The following is a 23,133-nucleotide window of genomic DNA, read 5'->3' as shown; positions in this document are numbered from 1 at the left end:
TTGTATATTCGTCCAGGCCGCCCCGTACCGTTTCAGTTGAAAACCTTTGTACATTTTAAGTGACTTTGTATCCAGGGGTGATTTCTGTATTGAAGCTGTGTGATTTTAACCCCCCCCGAGAGGTAGAAACGGCTTAGTTACATTAAGAACATTACATTCCGGTGTTCACGTCGGTAGCCGCTGCTCGTCATCCCGTTTGGTATATTTTTGCACTTTGCCAAGTTTTGCTTTGTTTATTTACAATCCATAACTCAGCGGCTGGGGGTCATCTTTGCAGTTTATAAACTAAATAGTAAATACCATCTGTTTCTGATCCAGTTTCTCTGACTTGCGTTTCTTTAACCCCTTGATGACAATTGCCGGTCCGGGCACGTCACGGAAAAACAAGTCGTTTACGGCAAATGATGTGCCAGGACCGTCATTTGTTAAAACGGGTGAAAAAAATAGATCCGTGATCGATTACGGCGTTGCTGTAATACCTCGACCTTCCCGGGGCGTCAACATCCGCCATACATTGTATGGCGGCGGATGCCCGTTTTAAAAGCGTTTAGGAGGTGATCAACGATCACCTTCTAAACTTAAATGGTGTCGCTGGAATGCCTCGTTCAGGAGGCATCCAGCGACACCAAACACTTACCTCTGGATGGACTGTGACCGCTCCGGAGAGTGGTCACAGCCGCAGCTGCCGGTGATCTTCGCCATCAGCAAGATGGCGGCGGCCCGGGAAAAAAAATAATAAAGATGAAAAGGTTTGCTAGACGGTCTCCAGACCCTCTAGAGAACTCTGGCTCCACTTGCAGGTTGAATACAGGTACTGCATTCAACCATGCAAGTCAATGGAGCTCAGCTTTCTAATCACAGTGTGATTAGAAAAAATAAATTAAAAATAAAATTAATAATTAGAAAAAAAATAGTAAAAAACCAGTAAAATGTAAAAATTTCCCTCTGATGTCACTATCAGGGGAACCTTCAAGTTGAAGAAAAATGTTTTAAAAAAGGCAAAAAAAATTAAATATATGTATTAAAAATATATTTTTGTGAGTAAGTCCTAAAATTAGCACATTAGCTTAAAACAATTCTCGCATGGAAAGAGTTAAAATACTGGCATATTAAATGCCCATGGGGTGTCTACTTCTAAAAAATGTATGATTTGACGGGGTAAATTGAATTGGCCGGGTTCAACAATGTCCCAATTAACACAGGGGGAAGGATGGCCACACATCTAATTTCCAATTAGAAAAATGCACACATACCAAATGTGGCCTTTTAGTTCCCCCAAAAAATGACAAACCCATGCGTGTGGGGTATCACTGTACTCAGATGTTGCTGAACACATATTGGGGTGTCGTGTGACAGCGGCATATACCAGGAGCTGTAAATTCATACATAACATAGGTGTGTGGGGGGAAAAATACACACACAAAATTACTACTGCAAACTTTGAAAAAATTCTGGTGGTAAAATGTGTGCATGCAAAGAGTTAAAATACCAGCATTTAAAATACCCTGGGGTGTCTAGTTTTCAAAAATATATGGCTTTATTGGGCACACTGAAATGGCCCGGCTGAAAGATGTACCAAATAGGGCATGGGCAGTGGATCCCCAAATGCCAAAGTTCAACATTGAAAAATACGCATGCCCCAAATGTGGCCCTTTTGCCCCAAACAGCCAGGCAAAATCATTCATGTGAGGTATCGCTGTACTCAGGAGATGTTGCTGAACACCTATTGGGGTGTTTTGTGACATTGACATATACCAGAAGGTTTTAATTCATACCTGAATTAAAATGTGTGTGACAAAACAAATGCAAAAAAATGACTACCACAAAGATTGACAAAGACTGGTGGTAGAATTAGTGCATGGAAAGAGTTAAAATACTAGCATTTGAAATACCCTGGGGTGTCTAGTTTTCAAAAATATATGACTTGATGGGGTAAATTGCATTGGCCGGCTTCAAAGATACCCGAAATGGCACATGGGGGAAGAATTACCAGATTTGGAAAAAATGGCTTTGAAATAGCAAAACGCTACCTGTACTTATTGCCCCATAATGGGTAGAAGAAAGCAAAAAAACATAAAAACATTGGGTATTTCTAAACTCAGGACAAATAGTAGAATCTATTTAGCAGGTTTTTTTCATTACCTTTTATGGATGAGTAAAAGATTTTTCAACTAAAAGTTAGAAACAGTCATTTTTTTCAAAATTTTTCACCATATTTTATACTTTTTTTAGTAGTAAATAATATGATACAATCAAAACAATGTCATCTAAAGAAAGCCCTTCTTGTCCTGAAAAAAACAATATCTAATGTGTGTGGGTTCAGTAAACGGGAAAGAAGAAAATTACAGCTAAACACGAGCAGCGCAGAAATGTTAAAACGGCCATTGTCACGAAGGGTACAAAAAGTAAAATCAGCCTTTGTCACGAAGGGGTTAAACTGGATTGGTTGCCTTCCTTGGTACTAAAGGGTGATTGTGAGAAATTCTATTACGGCTCTCCTCCTTTTATTAAGATGTCCGCACCCCATCGCAACTTCACGGCAGGGTTGTTGGGCTTTGGGCCGCTACACCGGGGATTACGAAGATCTAACTCAAGCGAGATCTGCTGGCCCTGCATAAAGTCTGATCGGTGAAATATGTGCTGTCTCGCATTGAGCTATGCATATTACAGGGTCGTCTCAAGCCTTCCTGCCGGTGTTGGCCCTTCATAATGAATAGTGAAGTTACAAAGTTGAAACCGCAACTCTTCTGACATCTCTCCCTTTACACCATAGATCAGCCTGATTGGCGTATGAGTGCCGTATACATGTCTCGGGCCAGGGATGAGGGTTTAGACTGGCAAACCACAATCGGCCAATAAGGAAAAGGTTCCTCTGGCCTCCCATTGGCTGCACCGTACCTTAACTAATGAAGACCAGGTGCGTGTTACATGTCTTTCTAAAGGCCAGACTGAACATAAATGTCATTTTGGCCCACGGTTCATTTCTCTTGAAGTTCACCAAATATCTTATTTATTTTAATTTTTTTGCCCTGAAAACCCTAGTAGTTGATAAGGTTTTATGTAAAAAAAACCAACCAAACAAACAAAAAAAAACCCTGCACCCTATTTACATATTGCACAGTGCTATAGATTATCCTGGCGCTATGTCAATGTAAGATTATCATGCTTAGAAAAAAAAGACAAGACATGCTTAAAAATAATTTATTGTCAAAATTAGGAATAAATAAGTATGAAACAGGATAAAAACAAATTATAACATAATGTGTATAGGCTAGGTTTATAGAGCATCTAGCTCATTATATAACAAAGAAAAAAAAAAGTCATCTTGAAATGTATAGAATTAAATATCCTCAAATATTCTATAGTAACTAGTAGTACAAAACTTAGCAAACTAATGAAATTAAAACATTTCGCAATACCAAAAGAAAATAAACTTTAAATCAGCCAGTGGTGTTTCTTGGAAATGGATTATTTAAACAGTATAAAGACTTTTCACCCCCCCCCCCCCCCCCATGGGGTAACTTACTGAAGCTCGTAGGGCTATTTAAAGCTTGGGAGCCGTCCAGGAAAAAATATGAAATGAGAAATTGCTAGTTAAAATTTTTGGTAACATTTAAAAATCTAAAAGCCAGGGAATTATTTCCTCAATTGGAAGCATTTCTGCAAAAATCGTCGGACAAATATTTTTGCTGAAAATATATAAAAAAATGTTTTTAAAAAGTATCTTTTTTTTTTATTTATTTTTTTATTTTTTATTTTTTATCCCTCTCTCTCCCTCTCCCTCTCCGACTGTCGTTCTGTTCAGATGATTGAGAACGCAGATCACGCAGTCTTTTCGTAGACCTCTGCTTTAACACAGGTGCACCCGACCGTGACGGTCAGGAACTCCATCTTGTAGACCGTGTCTTTTTCTTTCTTGAGCACCAGCATCTTTCTTTGTATTGGGACGGCGTTCAGGTGGTCCTCGTGCCCCACGCATCGCTCCGAACAGGTGATGTTAAAAACCCGCTGGGGGATAAACTGACTGTTGCTCTTGTCGCTGCGGAAACACAATGTATAAAAAACTGATTTTTGGGCAAATTCAGATATTTGCGTTCAGAAATTTGAATTCTTTCTACCTATTCTAATCTTCATTCCTGGTGGTCTTGCAGAAGCCCCGTAACAGCATAGAGCTTTCATTCTGAACAAATGTCTCATTGTTCTTCTGGTCTCCCAACAAAAAAAGGGTTAATTAAAATGTAATTAAATACTAAATAAAGTATTCCCCCCCCCCCTCTTTTTCCCTAAATGTTTTATTTAAATATATAAATATCTCACAGATCTGGTAAAGCCCCGTTCTCCAGCCATTCCTCTAGAGATTAAAGGTCCCTTTTTGGCCAGTTAAAATGTTGGGAGGTACCGTATGTTGTTATTATTTATTTGTTTTCTATAGCGCCATCATATTCTGCAGCTCTGTACAACGTTCCCTTCATACAGCCGAGAAGATACCCCAGGGCAAGTTTTTAGTCCACAGACGTGAATATGGATTATCTAATTTAAGATTCATGGTGGATCTCCTTTGGTGGTCTCTCAGACTTGTCTCCTGGTCTTTTGGGGTCTGGTGGAACATTACCGGGGGTCGGAACGGGTGACTTACTCGTACGTCCATGGGACAATGGAGCGGTTTTCCAGGTTTCTTATACTGGGCACGTTGCCGCTTCCACCCGTCTTCTTTAGCCTTACGAGGATGCAGTCGTCGCAGGCGGTATTGGCGCTTTGGCTTGAGTTTGCCGAAGGGCATCTTCTCTTCTTCTGGGAAGATGGCTTTTTGGCAGCTTGTGTCAGATGAGATATAACAGCTACAAGAACAATGATCTGGGGGGGGGGGGTACACAAGACTCTTAATGGTGCCCACTGGAACACGTTAAACACACATGCCAAATAAATTCAACATGGACCATATCACGACACACTGCGGGTCTAGGGCATACAACATATGAGGTTGCACCAATGGCATTAGCCAAGGGGAAGAATTACCAAGTAGCACCTGCTAGGTCTTTGGGTCTTGGTAGGTGAGGGAAGGACATTTGGGAATTGCATGATGAGCGTTTCTGGGGCAAATTGGTACAAATGGAGGAATCAATGGAATGTTAAGAAAGGAACATAGAATTTGATGGCAGATAGGAACCATTCGGCCCATCTCGTCATCAATCAGTCTCGCGTTGGATTCAGGGTAGCTTTACTCCTGTCCTATGTATTTTTAGGTTCCCTCGATGTATGTATTCATGCTGATTCACTAGCACTGCCCTTTTTGGAGACCGCGTATCTTCTCAGATCTTTGATTGTTCAATTGTGACCATAGTTTTTAGATGAATTAAGGTAAAGGGGTATTTTGCATTTAAATGCCCCTAACCAGGAGCACACGGTTTGTCATATGTTAAAAAACAAAGGTTTCTGCCAAATATGTGTCTATGGAAATGTCTGCAGGCTAGGCCCAGGGGTGGATCAATCCTTGGATGATGGTACCCATCAGTGCATGCGCCTCCTTAAACGGCCCAGCCCAGCCATAATAACTACACAGGGCAAATGTCCAGCTCAGGCACGAGTCCCCTCTATCCTGTAGATACCCCCCCTGGGCAAAAATGACCAGGTCCAGAATACAGAAGGTAATAAAAAGGGGCAGCATAGTGTCACCATCCTGGTGTCATCTCCATATTCTCCATAACGATGGGGTTACAAGATTACTGATTTGATTCATTATTTTAAATATAATTTTCAGTAAAAAAAAAAAATAAAAAAATACTGAGAGGGTGGTAGATAAGTAGAGCAGCCTCCCAGCAGGTTTGGTAGAGGCTAATACATTAAGGGGAATTTAAGCATGCATGGGACAGGCATACGGCTCTTGAATCTAAGATGAGACCAACGACTGATTAAGGTTTGAGTCTTTACGGCAGGAGATGGGGGCCGAATGGGGCCGACCTGCCGGCAGATTCTATGTTTCTGTATATAATTTAGTTTCTTGTCCACTTGAAAAGTTGAAAAATAAATAATTCATGAAATTCAGTGACTAGAATTTTGACATTCTAAAGAAATGCTGTAAATTGTTAAAAACAAACAAAAAAGGTCAAAATTTCATACCTGCCACAGGCGTATCTTAGTCGGCTGTTTCATCCTGGAGCGGAGTACCAGAGGTCACGGCGTGGCAAGTTTGCAATAAAAAAAAAATATTACTTTCTTATAAGACCATCTCCGGCTACTCCTACTTCTTATAGATTACCAAGTGACTTACTGATAACATCTTATGTGCAACGAAAAAAAACAATTCTTGCCTCCCCTTCCACACTTACCTCAAAAACCATCAAAGCAAAAAAAAACTGTTTCATTTTCACTGCTCTTCAGAAAAATTCAGAAAAGACAATTCAGTATTTTCCAATCCCGCGTCGAACTGCCCAATATATGTAATTATAAGGACAGACCTAGATGTGTATTGTTCAGATACAACGAGATTTTTATTAATATTTTGATATTTTCCAGTTTACCGAAAGAGTGGTAGATAAATGTAACAGCCTCCCAGCAGAAGTGGCAGAGGGTAATACAGTGAGGGTATTAAACATGCATGGGATAGGCAGAATAATTCCGGTGCTCAGCATGAAACGCCGGCACTGCGACGGAGTCACGGAGAGTGAGGGGCGCCGAGCGGTTGCTTTTTTGTTTTAACTTTATTTAACATCCTCCGTGTTAAATAAAGTAAAAAAACAACTTTATTTAAAATGGAGGATGTTAAATAAAGTTAAAAAAAAACAACCCCCCCCCGATGTTTTAATTTAAGTCCCGGGCAGGCGCCCCTGTTGCCATGGCGCCCTGTGCAGCCGCACCGGTCCCACACCCCTAAGGCCGGCCCTGAATGGGGGTATGTTTATGGACCGTTACGGCATGTGTGTGTGTGTGGCTGAGTGTGTGGGTGTGTGTGTGTCTGGTTGTGTTAGTGTCTGGGTGAGTGTGTATCTGGGTATGTTAGCGTGTGTATATGTGGTTATATTAGTGTGTGTGTATCTAGGTATGTTAGCGTGTGTATATGTGGTTATGTTAGTGTGTGTGTATCTAGGTATGTTAGCGTGTGTATATGTGGTTATGTTAGTGTGTGTGTATCTAGGTATGTTAGCGTGTGTATCTGGGTATGTTAGCGGGTGTATCTGGGTATGTTAGCGGGTGTATCTAGGTATGTTAGCGTGTGTATATGTGGGTATGTTAGTGTGTGTGTATCTAGGTATGTTAGTGTGTGTGTATCTAGGTATGTTAGCGGGTGTATCTGGGTATGTTAGCGGGTGTATCTAGGTATGTTAGCGTGTGTATCTGGGTATGTTAGCGGGTGTATCTAGGTATGTTAGCGTGTGTATATGTGGGTATGTTAGTGTGTGTGTATCTAGGTATGTTAGTGTGTGTGTATCTAGGTATGTTAGCGGGTGTATCTGGGTATGTTAGCGGGTGTATCTAGGTATGTTAGCGGGTGTATCTGGGTATGTTAGCGGGTGTATCTAGGTATGTTAGCGTGTGTATATGTGGGTATGTTAGTGTGTGTGTATCTAGGTATGTTAGTGTGTGTGTATCTAGGTATGTTAGCGGGTGTATCTGGGTATGTTAGCGGGTGTATCTAGGTATGTTAGCGTGTGTATATGTGGGTATGTTAGTGTGTGTGTATCTAGGTATGTTAGTGTGTGTGTATCTAGGTATGTTAGCGGGTGTATCTGGGTATGTTAGCGGGTGTATCTAGGTATGTTAGCGTGTGTATATGAGGTTATGTTAATGTGTGTGTATCTAGGTATGTTAGCGTGTGTATATGTGGTTATGTTAGTGTGTGTGTATCTGGGTATGTTAGCGTGTGTATCTGGGTATGTTAGCGGGTGTATCTGGGTATGTTAGCGTGTGTATCTAGGTATGTTAGCGTGTGTATATGTGGGTATGTTAGTGTGTGTGTATCTAGGTATGTTAGTGTGAGTCCACTAATATATAAACATAATATAAATGAGAGGTTTTGGTTATATGAATTGGCCAAAGCATAATTAAGCTCACCCGCCACGTAAAGGCACACTCTCAATAGGGTGAGAACCTACGCTCACCTCCTACATAGTGGGCACACAAAGCAGTTTATACGGCTACCAAAAACGTATTAATGTGTGTGGGGGGGACAGCAAGACTGATGAAGAGCCAACAACCTCATCTATGTGCAAGCAGGGAAAAGAAAAAATGTTGGTGCGCTGAGTTAGTCCCAGGCTGAAATGTTAGTGTGAGTGTCTGGGTGAGTCTGTGAGGATCTGGTTGTGTTATTGTAAGTGTCTGGGCATGTGTAGATCTGGGTATGTTAGTGTGAGTTTTTGGGGGGTATGTTAGTGTGAGTTTTTAGTGAATGTTAGTGTGTGCATGTGTGTGTCTGGGTATGTTTGTGTCTAAGTATAAACGGTGTGGCAGGGAGGGGTATGTATAGATGTATTTATATATACGTGAACATGGATGTGCAATTTGTGAGTGTGTCAGCATAGATGTGTGTGAGTATGGATCTCTAATTGTGTATGTGAACATGGATGTGTAATTGTGTGTGCATGTGTGTGTGTTTGAGCATGCATGTGTAATTGTGTGTGTGACCGATCATGTATTTATAATTTTGTGTGAGCATGTATGTGTAGGTGGGGTAAGATGGAGTGCATGTTAGAATGAATATGTATGTGTGTGTTAGGGAGTATGAGTAAGTGTGTGTAATTTGTGTAAATGTGTTTACATATGTGTGCCAGAGTGAATGTTGGAAGGGGGCGCATGGAGCAAAGTTGTTTGCGGACAATGATGGCACAGATAAGCTGTTTGGGGGCACTGACAAGCTGAGGGCAAAGATAGTGCAAACAGGCTTTTTGAGGGTTAGGATGACACTGATAAGCTGCTTGGGGCCAAGGTGGCACTCTGGATCTGGATCTGCCACTATCATATAAAGTGCACGTGATGGCTGGAGACAGTCTGCAAGCTCTCGGTGTAACTTGTGCTCATTACTAGGTACGTTATCGTTGAGATTGTCTGCTTCCACTCTAGTTTTGTCTGTAATTCCTCCTACGGATTCTCGGAATTAATATTCCTCTTTAGTGTTTATGCCACCAATAGATCATATCATTCTGCGGTTTTCAACGATACACAGTATTTCATTTGGATTAGACAATGATCTAACATAGAAACAAAAAAGGAAATAATTCAGTTATATAGTTGTGGTTAAGATTAAATTCTGTCAATGTAATGACTAAAAATGTTAAATTCCTTCGTGAAAATCCTTTTATTATTATTGTTATTATTATGTCAGAGTTATAATTGTCTGTGTGACATCATAGTTGATGACCAAGACATTTTATAAAAATCTTCCCCAAAAGGATACTCCATCCATTATATGTACAACATAACTGAGAAGTCTCAGTCCACACTTCGCTGTGCCTCGCTCATTTGTCATAACTCTTTCCCCCCATATTAAATCTGCCCCTCCCCCACATCCCACACTGTTTTCCTGCCGTAACACCCCTTATTTTTTAGCCCCTGGAACTGTTTACTGTCTTTCCTGTTGTCAGAATTACTATTACTTCTTTGTTTCACATCAATCTATGACCATATCTGGGAACTTTGAGGCTCTGGCTGCATGGAGCCCACCCTTGCGTGATGCGGCATATAGAATGCGGCATATAGAATGAGAGAGATAATGACATAATGGAATGGAAAGGATAATGATCATGGGCGGAGTCATAGAATGTGAGAGATAATGACGTAATGGAATGGAAAGGATAATGACCAGAGGCGGGGTCATAGAATGTGAAAGATAATGACGTAATGGAATGGAAAGGATAATGACCAAGGGCGGAGTCATAGAATGAGAGAGATAATGACGTAATGGAATGGAAAGGATAATGACCAAAGGGCGGAGTCATAGAATGAGAGAGATAATGACGTAATGGAATGGAAAGGATAATGACCACAGGCAGAGTCATAGAATGAGAGAGATAATGATGTAATGAAATGGAAAGGATAATGACCAGAGGCGGAGTCATAGAATGAGAGAGATAATGACGTAATGGAATGGAAAGGATAATGACCAGAAGCGGAGTCATAGAATGAGAGAGATAATGACGTAATGGAATGGAAAGGATAATGACCAGAGGCGGAGTCATAGAATGAGAGAGATAATGACGTAATGGAATGGAAAGGATAATGACCAGAGGCGGAGTCATAGAATGAGAGAGATAATGATGGAATGGAAAGGCTAATGACCAGAGGCGGAGTCATAGAATGAAAGGGTTAATGACGTGATGAAATGGAATGGATAATGACCGGTGGCGGACTCATAGATTGAGAGGGAGAATGACCAATGATGTAAGAAGATAATGAATGAACAAGAAAATTGTGATGAATATTAATGGAAATTCAATATAATTGGAGGCGCGTTCAAGTAATAGAACAAATACGTTTTCATTTCAAGGCCTGTTTAAATCTCCGAAGTTTTAGTGTGTCAGCATTGTGGTTTTGGACTGAAACCAAACCAATTTGTTGCGGATTTTGATAACCTCGACCTCTCGAGCATTAATCACACTGAAATGTCACAATGCAGAGTGGCTGACACATGAGTGGGCTGTGACATCAATAGAGGGTTCAAGTACGGGGGGGGGCAAACCATCAGGTTAACACTTTCCAGTAAAATAGGTATAAATTAATGGCGGAAGGAATAAGTCTAAAGTTTAACCTCTTATGACATTTTTTTAGTAAGAAACAAGAAAAATTACATCCGGTTTAAAATCCAGAACGGCCATCATCTAGAGGTATAAGCTGTGGTGTATACTGGCCTAGACTAATTAGACCTAGGACGGCAGGTCAGGGGGCACTATGGTCTCCCTTGTAACCTTACCAAGTTGTACTTGCCCGTCGTAAGTCTTAAGGATGACACCCAAGGAGGGAAGTCATGGTGGGATGGCTCACCCTCTGTTCCGGAGGCAGAAGTGTAGTAGGGTCAAGTACCGCAATATTATGTGGCTCCATTTAATGTAAGAATGTAAGGTGGGAGGTGGGAAGTGTGAGAGAGCGATGTGTTATAGTATGAGATGTGATGGGAGTGAGGTGTGATGGGAGTGAGGTGTGATGGGTGTGAGCTGTGATGTGTGATAAGTCTGATGGTAGTTAATTGTTATGTGCGATAGATGTGATGTGCGAATGGAGTGATGGGAATGATAAGTGATAAGTGTGATGAGAGAAGGACGCATGCGCAGATTTCCATGTAGTAAAAAGCATTGTGTGGAGCTTCAGCGGTCCTGTAAATGCATCACTTGGATTAAAGCCCTTTTCCATGAGGTCATTTATCACCTAGAACCTGTCCTCTTGAATAGATGAATTATAGTGAATAAGTGGCTGTATGGAGAAAACATTTCAAGGTTAAAAAAAAGGTCACGATGTATGTGTCTGTGTGGGAGAACCATTAGTGTCATTGGGGTCATTAGACGTCCTTCTGCCAAGGACCAACCAATATTTACAAAATATGAATGTTTTTTGGGCCATTGGATGTTGTTTGATTCCTTGTTTCTTCTTCTTTATTTATTTCTGGAATCAGTCTTTTGACTTTACCAAAAACCCTTACTTTAGATAAGATCTGAGACAACAGAAAAAATGCAAAAACAAAAAATGCACCAAGATGTGGTTAAGTAATTTGGCTATTTCCAGTTTCTATACCTCGGGGCGTCCCCATCAAAAACCTTTCTAAAGAAGCAAGTTTCAGAAGTAAGTTGTAAAAACCTTGTGATTATCAGGTAAATATGTTTTAACTATTTAGGTGAGATGACCCTATAAACAACGTTACTGGAAGCCTTATTTTACTGCTAGGTTTTGCAAAAAGTGACTATTTTTGAACAAAAGCAAAGTTTTATGGACTTCCCCCCCTTAGTTACACTGACTAATCTCTAAAACTGTGGTAGAGACAAATGTAGGTTACTGAGCGCATCACATAATAAATAAGACAAACGTCAACGTGATGGAAATTGTGTGGAATATTGAAAATATCATTTTTTTTGCGTATTATTACCTTTAAGGTAAATATGAATCAGTAACAAATCAACAAAACCTAAAGAGTTAAAAAAAGGTCTCTTTAAATTCCCGATTTATATTTCTTTGTTTCTAAAAAAAAATTGCCAAGTTTGCCTATTTCTTTATCTCGACTCTATAAGAAACTGCCCATGTTTATTATTATTTACATTCAACTCATGCCAACCTTCTACCACCATGATAAATACCCTCGTATATGAGTCTACTTTGTGTATCTTGAACGGGACTAATGTGGTGTGCGTCACAAATGAGGTGTTGCCGTATAAGACGTTGTCCACTAATCGACCTCCCTTCCGTAGAACTGCCACCATCCTTCCCCTCTTGCCCTCTTTAAGAACGCTCGTTTCTCCATGCTGCGGTTGGGAATAGACATTCTCTGGTTGTCCTCAATGTAGCCGGCTGAGCTGAAGACCTCCTCTGAAAAGATCCTTGTTGGCGAGCTGCTCTAGATAACCACAGCAGTATGTACTGTGACCTAAATGCCGTTATCGGTGGCATGGTGCGCTCTTAGTGTCCTTGGGTTCCATGGCTCTTGTTTTGGTGTTCTCCTCTTACTAATGCTGTGGTGGGCTGCTCAGTGAACGCATGCTTTGGTCATGGTTTTGGAACGGGATGTCCAAGAAACTCATGTACTGTAGGTGTGATGGTCAGGTGTCCACATACTTTTGGTCATATAGTGTATTTGCCAAAGTTTTCATCTGGCTCTAAACAACAGCATGAAAGCTTGAGTATAAGATCGGCTTAAATACCAGCATTAGGATAAAAGAAGATACAGTAGAACACATACATTCTATTTGGTCTTATTTTGCCCTGGAAATATTGAAAAAAACAATAATCACATCTGACTTTTTTCAATAAAAATGTTTTATTGTTCCTTGAACCCACGTGATGACATATAATTCTACCCGCAAAGAGCTCCAATTCTTGGCCGCGTCTACTCTTGCCAAAAATCCAGAAATGTCTTAAATTCATATCTCTGGATGACTCATCATTGTATAACATGGTTTTTAAACATAAACTTTAGACCATCAAGTTAGAGAAAGGCAACAAAAACAAGACAATATATAATACAAATCCATTAACAGATACATTTTATTTGATTCAATCAAACATTATATTTGGCCAAAAAGTGCCTGAAAATAAATACATAAATAAAATATAAAGTAATCTGTGCTCAGTATATATTGTGTAGAAGAATAAATATGAATGTATGTAGGTTACAGAAGAAATACAGGGTTCATTATTTAAATTTACCACAAGTAAAATCTGCTAAGCTCGATGCTCATTGGCTATTGGGTTCGGACACATGTACACCCCACAGCGACCGTCTGGGTCTCCATTCTGTACGTATAATCGCAGTCTCTCTCGTCTCTGCGGAGAACCAGTATATCCCGGTGGATAGGATGGGCTCCCAGATCCGGGTTCTCCTTCCCATCAGAGTCGACGCAGACTAAAGTGAGGCAGTTGGCTTCAGAGATGACTGAAGGGTATCTGTTGGGGTCCACGTTGAGGCTGTAAAAATACCCATAGAAGGATTAATTCAATATAATTACTTTCGTTGCCTCTGTTTGTCATACTTTGATGTATGGTTTGGCCTAGGCACGTAAATATATTCACACAAAGACCTGAACGGGTATCCTGCATGTATGGCTCACACTTTAGTTTATGTACTGAATGCTCTCTGCGTATTGGACTCCATCTCGACACCAGACCCCCCATACGCATATCAGGGTACAAAACCTTGGTTACCTTGGTTAGATGGAGCCATAAGAGGCAAAGTACACATGGCATTGTAATACATCCAAGTTTTCTCCGCCCTTATGGACATCGCGACCAGGTTTTATTAATTTTAAGTATGTTCCATCCATGAGGATTTTTTTTTTACACCATTTAGTTTAGCGCATAGGGCACTAAGCTCTGTTAGTATCTTGGTGTATTTGTTTGTGCAAGTGTCTGGGTGTGTTTGGGTGTGTGTATTAGTCTCTTGATGTTTGTGTTAGTGTGATTGGGTGTGTGATCATGTGATACGTGTTAGTGTGAGTCTCTGTATTAATGTGATTGACAGTATGTCTTATTATGTGTGTCTGTGTTAGTGTCTTGGTGTATGTGTTAGTGTGAGTGTCTGGATGTGTTAGAGGTGTGTCTATGTGTGTTAGTATTTGAGTGTGTATATGTTAGTGTCCATATTTCTTAATATGACTTTCTGTGTGTGTTCATTTGATTGGCTGTGTGTGTTAGATGTTGATGGTTCTTCATTTCTTTGATTTGCTTCTTCTGAAGCTGAAACCTGAAGACTTACCTGTAGTCCCAAGGTGCGAGGAAGCTGCTCTGAACGTCCTCCTGCAGGAAGCTCAGATAATCGTTGTCGATATCGCTGATATTAACGCTCATCCTACGAGGGAAGCGTCTGATCCTTTTCATCGTGCATTTTGTCTCCTCATTCTCTCTTTTCTCTGAAGAATATTCTTCTGGGAAGAAGTCCTCTGTAGACAGCCCCACAAGCAAAGCCACCTGAGACATGAGCCAATATCACAGACTATTCAGGTGATGATCGATTAGAACCCCCAGTACTCATAGATCTCATGCTTTGCTTAATGGGGAATTTTATTATTATTATTGCATTACTACATTTAAATCAGTTTTCAATTATACTAAAAATTCTAGATCACTTTATTTTAAAGTTATTTTAATCTAATCTGCTAAAAAACCCGCTGACTCCTTCTCGTATGCTATGAATTTAACAGACCGTCTGTTACAGTCCAAATGTTAAAGTCATGAACCTAACCCCATACCTGTCGCTTTACATAAAAATAAGAAATGTCGGGTTTGTTGACTTACGAGCAGTAAGAACGAGCTGCTTGTTAGATCCATTCTTCGTGTTTGTCCTCTGTCCTCGATTCTGTGTCAGGAGAATGAAGTTCAGCCCCACAAACAGCCTTTTTATATTAGAAATCTTGATTGAAGGGGTTTCCATTCTGTGCGAATGTCTTTTCCAGCGGATTTTCCTCGTCTCGGTGTTTGTTCTGGGGCAGCGATCTGTATTCGGAGGTATGGAGTATATACGGTCAGCGTGAATTCCAGGGCAATATATAAGAGCGAGTAACAATGTGACGCTGACAGGCCGGGTATATTGTGCTGATCAAATGGGGAAGTGACAGGAACTCCTAGCAGGGATTATCCTGCATATGGCGTTTAGAAAACTTGCGTGTAACACACCCAGTGCAATTATAAGGAAATAACCACAAAATAATGTTTTTGTTAATACATTGAAAGTGCATTAAAAGCATAATATGCAATCATAATTAAAGACAGATGGTCCAAAATAATTTTGGATTAATTTTTTATTTAGTTTTTACTAATTTCTTTTCAGGGTAACAATTCTGGTTTCCTGCCCTTTCGTTTCAGATGAAATTCAGGGTCTTTTCTTAATCTGGAAATTAAATACATTTGTTCAGGGATTGCCCTCCTTTTTGGAGATTGGTACAAATCCAAATGCACACGTCTGGAAAGAACTGATCTAATGATATTGGGTTTTATGAACATATCTTGGAATTTAATCTGGCTCATCTCGATGATCTTTACCTATCTGCTCCTTATGAGTGTCCAGAGTCATTATAGGGTTATGCTGTACACAGTCAACGTCTGGCCCAGTATAAAGTAATGGGAGTTATGCTTTACAACTGTCCCTGCCTCTCTCTATAGGCAGTCACCATATATTAATAGGAGTTATGGTGTACCAGTGTATGTGTCTGGCTCAGTATATAGTGATGGGAGTTATGCTGTACTGGCTCTGCATATAGTGATGGGAAATATGCTGTACCACTGTCAATATCTTGCTCAGTACATAGTTATAAAAGTTATGCTGTAAACTGACAGTATCTTGTTCAGTATGTAGTGATTGAAGTTGTGATGTACCACCGTCAATGTCTGGATCTATATATAGTAATCGGAGTTATCTGGCTCAGTATATATTGTCTGGCTCAGTATATATTGATGGGAGTTATACTGCACACATTCAATGTCTGGCTCAGTATAAGGTGATGGGAGTTATGCTGTACCACAATCAATGTCTGGATTTGTATAGAGTAATACGAGTAATGCTCTTCCACTGTCTGTGTGTTACTCAGCATATAGTCATGGGAGTTATTCTGTACCATGGTCTTTGTCTGGTTCAGTATATAGTGATGGAAGTTATTCTGTACCATTGTCTGTGTCTGGCTCAGTATATAGTGTTAGGAATTATATTGTACCACTGTCAATGTCTGGCTCAGTATGTCTTATTGGGAGGTATGCCAATGCCTGGCTTTGTATATGGTAATAGAAGTTACACTGTACCACTGTCTATTTCTCATTCTGTATATAGTGATGAGAGTTATGCTGTACCACCATTAATAACTGGCTCAGTATATACCATAGTAATGTGAGTTGCACTGTACCACAGTCTGTGTCTGGCTTAGTATACGGGTCATATGGGTCATCTTGTTACACTTTTGAGACACTGACAGCTTGTCACAATTTGGATATTGAGTGCCCACTCTGTTAGTGATTTGCAAGAAGCTACCCCGAAAGCCACCTGGTTGATTAAACCCCGCCATACAGCAGAGCAGAACATTGCTCTATTTTTGTACGTGGGATACCATCTACTTGTAATTCTTCTTTCGGACATTTTTTTTATCAGAGAACACTAATAGTTATTCTTTTGATTGATTTTTTCGGTCCTGTCTATTGAGTCTGAGTCTTCAAGGAATATTTATCTACAGTTTGGTCATATAATTTCTGTTATTTTAATGTAATAAATGTCACTTTTTCTGTTTTTCTTAACTTAATCACAGTAATCAGTTAATTAACACTTGATACAATTGTTTTGTCAAATACTTGTTAGGCCCCTTACTATTTCTATGCTTTTTTTCAATTGTTAATAATTTTCACATTGTCAGGAACCAATTTTTCGCTGCCTGAACCATGGCTTTTTCATACCTGTGGCATTTAAATCTGCTACCACTAGTGGCTGCCCTCTGGAGCACTCAGAACTCAGGTGTGCCTTGTTACCTGGGTTGAGCCCTAGTCTACATCCAGCTGGGCCTTGTTACCTGGATTACCCTGCCTTTATGAACCTGCCCTGCCCTTCAGTCAGGGCCTTTGTATTGAAGTCTATGGACCTTCCTGCTGTGGCTCTGCACCTGTACTGTTCCTGGTTCCCTGCTTTGTGTCCTGATCAAGTGGACTCCCTGCTTTGTGTCCTTCCAAGTGGACTCCCTGCTATTGTGTCCTTCCAAGTGGACTCCCTGCTATTGTGTCCTTCCAAGTGGACTCCCTGCTTTTGTGTCCTTCCAAGTGGACTCCCTGCTTTTGTGTCCTTCCAAGTGGACTCCCTGCTTTTGTGTCCTTCCAAGTGGACTCCCTGCTATTGTGTCCTTCCAAGTGGACTCCCTGCTATTGTGTCCTTCCAAGTGGACTCCCTGCTATTGTGTCCTTCCAAGTGGACTCCCTGCTATTGTGTCCTTCCAAGTGGACTCCCTGCTATTGTGTCCTTCCAAGTGGACTCCCTGCTATTGTGTCCTTCCAAGTGGACTCCCTGCTTTTGTGTCCTTCCAAGTGGACTCCCTGCTATTGTGTCCTTCCAAGTGGACTCCCTGCTTTTGTGTCCTTCCAAGTGGACTCCCTGCTATTGTGTCCTTCCAAGTGGACTCCCTGCTATTGTGTCCTTCCAAGTGGACTCCCTGCTATTGTGTCCTTCCAAGTGGACTCCCTGCTATTGTGTCCTTCCAAGTGGACTCCCTGCTATTGTGTCCTTCCAAGTGGACTCCCTGCTATTGTGTCCTTCCAAGTGGACTCCCTGCTATTGTGTCCTTCCAAGTGGACTCCCTGCTATTGTGTCCTTCCAAGTGGACGCCCTGCTATTGTGTCCTTCCAAGTGGACTCCCTGCTTTGTGTCCTTCCAAGTGGGCTGTGTGCCTTTCCAATCGGGCTCCCTGTCAAAAGACTACCGGTATTTATTTTGCCATACGTCCGGTTTCTTGCTTTGACTGTATTACCCTTATTTGCTGGTCCTGTTATACATAAAATTCACTACATTACCTGGAATTCTGCTTGTGGTGTCTTTGTTTGCATAATCATGCACCGTGGGTTATATACTGAACCCCAAGTATCCCCTGCGCATGGGCTCCTACCCAACCTGATCACCCGAGTCCTGACACACATCTTGAGTGAGCAGCACCAATTATTTACAGGACTAATTTGTTACAGCGACTAAGACCTTTCTTCGATTGCTCTACCCCCTCTGCCGGGACTTAACTACTTTATACAAAGATGGAATATTGGTCAGATTTTATAGATGAAATATATGGTCAGCGTAAAATTTTTTGGCCAAAACAATTGAAGAATTTAAAATGACATAAATTAATGTTGATTTGTTTTAAAAAATATCCTGTTCTGGGGTCCTTGTTAACTATTGGGGGCTGCAGCTAGATCAAGGGCAAATAACCTTAGAATATATTTAATAGAGCAACATGTAAACAGTTTGTGTAAGAGCTCAAAGATGACTTCGACAGAGACCCGTGTTAGACGGCTGCAGGACAAGCGTCCGAAGCCCCCGGGGTGAAATGCCTCCAATTACCTACTTTCCAGAAATATATAGTTTATGGGTTATCGCTGGCTGCCCATTATTGCCGTTACAAACCCAAAAAACTACATAGAAAAAACTCCCACCTTTAATAAGCGATAATCGCATTTTAATATTTGCCATAAAACTGCCAGAATTATATAGATGTTCTTTAAAACGTGAGATTCCCCAGAATCAGGGTGTTTAAAAAGAACCCATCTGGGGTATTCTAGTTAAGAGGCGATTGTCATAAAAAAAATATGAAAACCACGAAGAGCAATGTGTTGAGTTCTTCCGTTTATAATATATTATTCATACTGAATTGTCAGGCTGCGCATGCTGATGGAATAGCGACTAGTGAAAAGTACTTGTCAGTTTAAAAAGAAGACGCTAAACAATATAAATAAACAGAATATTCGATTCCTCAAACACATAATAAATTTTATTCGATTCAATCAAATATCATATTTTGGCCAAAAAGTTCCTGAAAATAAATACATAAATAAAATATAAAGTAATCTGTAATCTATATATTGTGTAGAAGAATAAATATGAATGTATGTAGGTTACAGAAGAAATACAGGGTTCATTATTTAAATTTACCACAAGTAAAATCTGCTAAGCTCGATGCTCATTGGCTATTGGGTTCGGACACATGTACACCCCACAGCGACCGTCTGGGTCTCCAGTCTGTACGTATAATCGCAGTCTCTCTCGTCTCTGCGGAGAACCAGTATATCCCGGTGGATAGGATGGGCTCCCAGATCCGGGTTCTCCTTCCCATCAGAGTCGACGCAGACTAAAGTGAGGCAGTTGGCTTCAGAGATGGCTAAAGGGTATCTGTTGGGGTCCATGTTGAGGCTGTAAAAACATTACACATGGAAGGATTAATTCAACATAATTACTTTTGTTACTTCTGTTTGCCATACTTTACCATCTGGATCGGTCTATGCACATATATATTATCACACCAGACCCGAACGGGGATCCTGCGGGTATGGCTTACACTTTAGATTATGTACTTGATGCTCTCTGCGTATTGGACTCCATCTCGACACCAGACCCCCCCATGGGTTGTGATGTACATAGACTTGTTGGATATAGAAGCAGTTGGCCAGACACCCAAACCTAACCAATACAGGTCTCAGGGTACAAAACCTTGGTTAGATGGAGCCATAAGAGGCAAAGTAGACATGGAATTGCAATACATTCAAGTTTTCTCTGTCCTGTTCATTATGGATATTGTGACCAAGTTTTATTAATTTCAAGTATGTTCCATCCATGAGGAATTTTTTTTTAGACCATTTAGTTGAGCGCATGGGGCACTAAGCTCTGTTAGTATCTTGGTGTATTTGTGCAAGTGTCTGGGTGTGTTAGTATAAGTGTCTGGGTGTGTGTGTTAGTACAGTATCTTGGTGTATGTGTTACTATGAGTGTCTGGGTGTGTGTATTAGTGTCTTGATGTTTGTGTTAGCGTGATTGGATGTGTGATAGTGTGATGTGTGATAGTGTGTGCATCTGGGTGTGTTAGTGTGAGCCTCTGTATTAATGTGATTGACTATGTCTTATGTGTGTCTGTGTTAGTGTAAGTGTCTGGATGTGTTAGAGGTGTGTCTATGTGTGTTAGTATTTGAGTGTGTTAGTGTCCATATTTGTTAATATGACTTTCTGTGTGTGTTCATTTGATTGGCTGTGTGTGTTAGATGTTGATGGTTCTTCATTTCTTTGATTTGCTTCTTCTGAAGCTGAAACCTGAAGACTTACCTGTAGTCCCAAGGTGCGAGGAAGCTGCTCTGAACGTCCTCCTGCAGGAAGCTCAGATAATCGTTGTCGGTATCGCTGATATTAACGCTCATCCTACGAGGGAAGCGTCTGATCCTTTTCATCGTGCATTTTGTCTCCTCATTCTCTCCTTTCTCTGAAGAATATTCTTCTGGGAAGAAGTCCTCTGTAGACAGCCCCACAAGCAAAGCCACCTGAGACATGAGCCAATATCACAGACTATTCAGATGATGATCGATTAGAACCCCCAGTACTCATAGATCTCATGCTTTGCTTAATGGGGAATTTTATTATCATTATTACATTAAAATCAGTTTTCAATTATAAAAATGTATATTTGTCGTGTATATGTGTTCTAGATCACTTTATGAACGTCATGAACCTAACCCCATACCTGTCGCTTTACATAAAAATAAGGAATGTCGGGTTTGTTGACTTACGAGCAGTAAGAACGAGCTGCTTGTTAGATCCATTCTTCGTGTTTGTCCTCTGTCCTCGATTCTGTGTCAGGAGAATGAAGTTCAGCCCCACAAACAACCTTTTTATATTAGAAATCTTGATTGAAGGGGTTTCCATTCTGTGCGAATGTCTTTTCCAGCGGATTTTCCTCGTCTCGGTGTTTGTTCTGGGGCAGCGATCTGTATTCGGAGGTATGGAGTATATACGGTCAGCGTGAATTCCAGGGCAATATATAAGAGCGAGTAACAATGTGACGCTGACAGGCCGGGTATATTGTGCTGATCAAATGGGGAAGTGACAGGAACTCCTAGCAGGGATTATCCTGTGAATGGCGTGTAGAGAGCTTGCGTGTAACACACCTAGCGACATTATAGAAAAATAATCACAAAAAGCAGAAAATGTGATAAAGATAAAAGTAATCCAGTGTTCGGTCGTGATGTCTTCCTTGTATCATTAAGTGTAGTCCAAAGAAGATCCTGTTCGGGTCTTTGGGCTGCCCTTCCTTGGTTGACGTCAGAGGAGGCCCCTGCCGGCAACCAATAGAGCGGCTCTTTCGGACCTTTTAAATCCTGGCGCCAAAGCTGCTGCTAACTGTTACAGTGTTAACCCCCTTTAACCCCCAAACGAACACGAATATTTGTGGAATACGAAAAGTTTTTTTGTTCACCAAGACAAACACGAACACTTGGCCGGGGGCCCAAGTCTAGTTATTATATATGTGTCTGGATATTAGACTTGTGCATTCGGATTCGTACGAATTGCAACTTAAGCAAATTTTGGTAAATTCAGCGATTCGTTCAAGACTCAGAAAACGAGGCCAGACCCCAACGAATTGGGCGAAACCAAAGTGAAAAGCTCCATAGTTTCATGAGAAATTTGGGGGCCCCCATTCACTCACACTCTCTCACACTCTTACTCACTCTCTCACACTATCATTCTCATTTATTCTCTCTCTCTCACACTCTTTTAATATTTTACTACATTCTCCGCCAACCACTTCCATTTTTACATCTTCTGCATCTTTTTCTTCTTTATTATCCTCTGTCTTCTATCGGCTCTTTTCTATTCCTTTTCTAGTCTATACAGCACTGGGGGGTTATTATTACTGTATGCAGCGCTGGAGGGTTATTACTGCATACAGTGCTGGGGGGTTATTACTGTATACAACGCTGGGGGGTTATTACTGTAGATAATATGACATGGATTGTACTGTGTACAATATACAATACATTGGTTAATTAGGTTAATATGTTTTGCGTTTCTGTAATCTGTATACAATTTTATTTATGTATAATAATGGTTCCACAATCAACTCAAAACTTTTATTCATTATAGATTTTTAGATAAACAGTAATTATGTGCCAATATTTCTGTATTCTAAACAATTATGTCTTATGGTTGTATTCTTTATCTGTAAGACAAACAAATAAAATATATTTTGGATAAAAAAAATCCAACAGTTTTTAAACCAAAAAGATGCAAAGGAAACCAAAGAGATATTTCTCTTTTTGAAATATGTTTGTAAATTGTAATACATAAATTTTTGACATTCTTCTCCATGATTTTTTTTATAAGTACAAGAAAACAAGGGATCTTTGCATACCCAGCAGGTATAGTATGTATTAAAATGCTATTAATACTAAATTTATGGCCATATATTGCTTAGCCCGCCACTACCTTAAAGTTCTTGGCTAGTCCTATCTAACCCTAACATGGTTTAATCACATAAGGTCAATAGGGACACTGGTGCACTAGTACTCTTAGGCTGTGTTCCTTTTTCATACCTCCCAATCTTCCCTCTTTAGGAGGAACATTCCCTCTTTCCTCCTGTGATCTCCCACTTTTTTCTAGGAGCTCACAATGTTTTCTGGGTATGAAGTTATCAAAGGGTTCTACAGTCCTTAAAGCCCCGATAATAGCTGCAGAATTGCTAATGAAAATAAAGATTGTAAATAATATTTTAAAGTCTGTACTCATTTACTTAAATATCATAAAGATACATAAAAAGCTTTGATAAAGTCCCGCCCCTAGCCACACAGTTTTCTTTTCAGTTTTGGATTTGGCAAACTTAGTAGTCATGCCGTGGTTTAGAAAGAAATGTGAAGGTAATTCCCTCTGTCACCTGTAGGTGGAGACAGATTGATATTTTACAAAAAACCTTAGTTTCTTAACTCCTGTGGTGCCAAGGACATCCCAAAAATTAAACC

The 23,133-nt window shown here is 40.4% G+C and overlaps 3 protein-coding genes across 3 annotated transcripts; all 3 read right to left on the bottom strand.

The window, feature by feature from the left end:
* Positions 1-3,822: 3,822 nt before the first annotated feature.
* Positions 3,823-6,338, bottom strand: LOC149281517 (interleukin-17F-like). Its single transcript, XM_089499234.1, has 3 exons — positions 6,327-6,338; positions 4,637-4,854; positions 3,823-4,039 (listed from the first exon to the last, which is right to left on the bottom strand). The coding sequence occupies exons 1-3, from the start codon at positions 6,336-6,338 to the stop codon at positions 3,823-3,825; spliced, it is 447 nt and encodes a 148-aa protein (XP_089355360.1).
* Positions 6,339-13,373: 7,035 nt separating this feature from the next.
* On the bottom strand, positions 13,374-14,604 carry LOC149281516 (interleukin-17A-like). The gene is made up of 2 exons (XM_089499233.1): positions 14,384-14,604; positions 13,374-13,596 (listed from the first exon to the last, which is right to left on the bottom strand). The coding sequence occupies exons 1-2, from the start codon at positions 14,602-14,604 to the stop codon at positions 13,374-13,376; spliced, it is 444 nt and encodes a 147-aa protein (XP_089355359.1).
* A 4,719-nt stretch (positions 14,605-19,323) lies between these two features.
* Positions 19,324-20,670, bottom strand: LOC149281515 (interleukin-17A-like). Its single transcript, XM_089499232.1, has 2 exons — positions 20,450-20,670; positions 19,324-19,546 (listed from the first exon to the last, which is right to left on the bottom strand). Exons 1-2 carry the CDS (start codon positions 20,668-20,670, stop codon positions 19,324-19,326), a joined length of 444 nt encoding a protein of 147 aa, XP_089355358.1.
* Positions 20,671-23,133: the final 2,463 nt, after the last annotated feature.

This window comes from Sceloporus occidentalis, unplaced genomic scaffold (assembly GCF_023333645.1).
Source record: "Sceloporus occidentalis isolate IW3139 unplaced genomic scaffold, rSceOcc1.0.p SCAF_131, whole genome shotgun sequence".
Taxonomy (NCBI): domain Eukaryota; kingdom Metazoa; phylum Chordata; class Lepidosauria; order Squamata; family Phrynosomatidae; genus Sceloporus; species Sceloporus occidentalis.
This window is presented reverse-complemented; position numbering and strand designations above follow the sequence as displayed.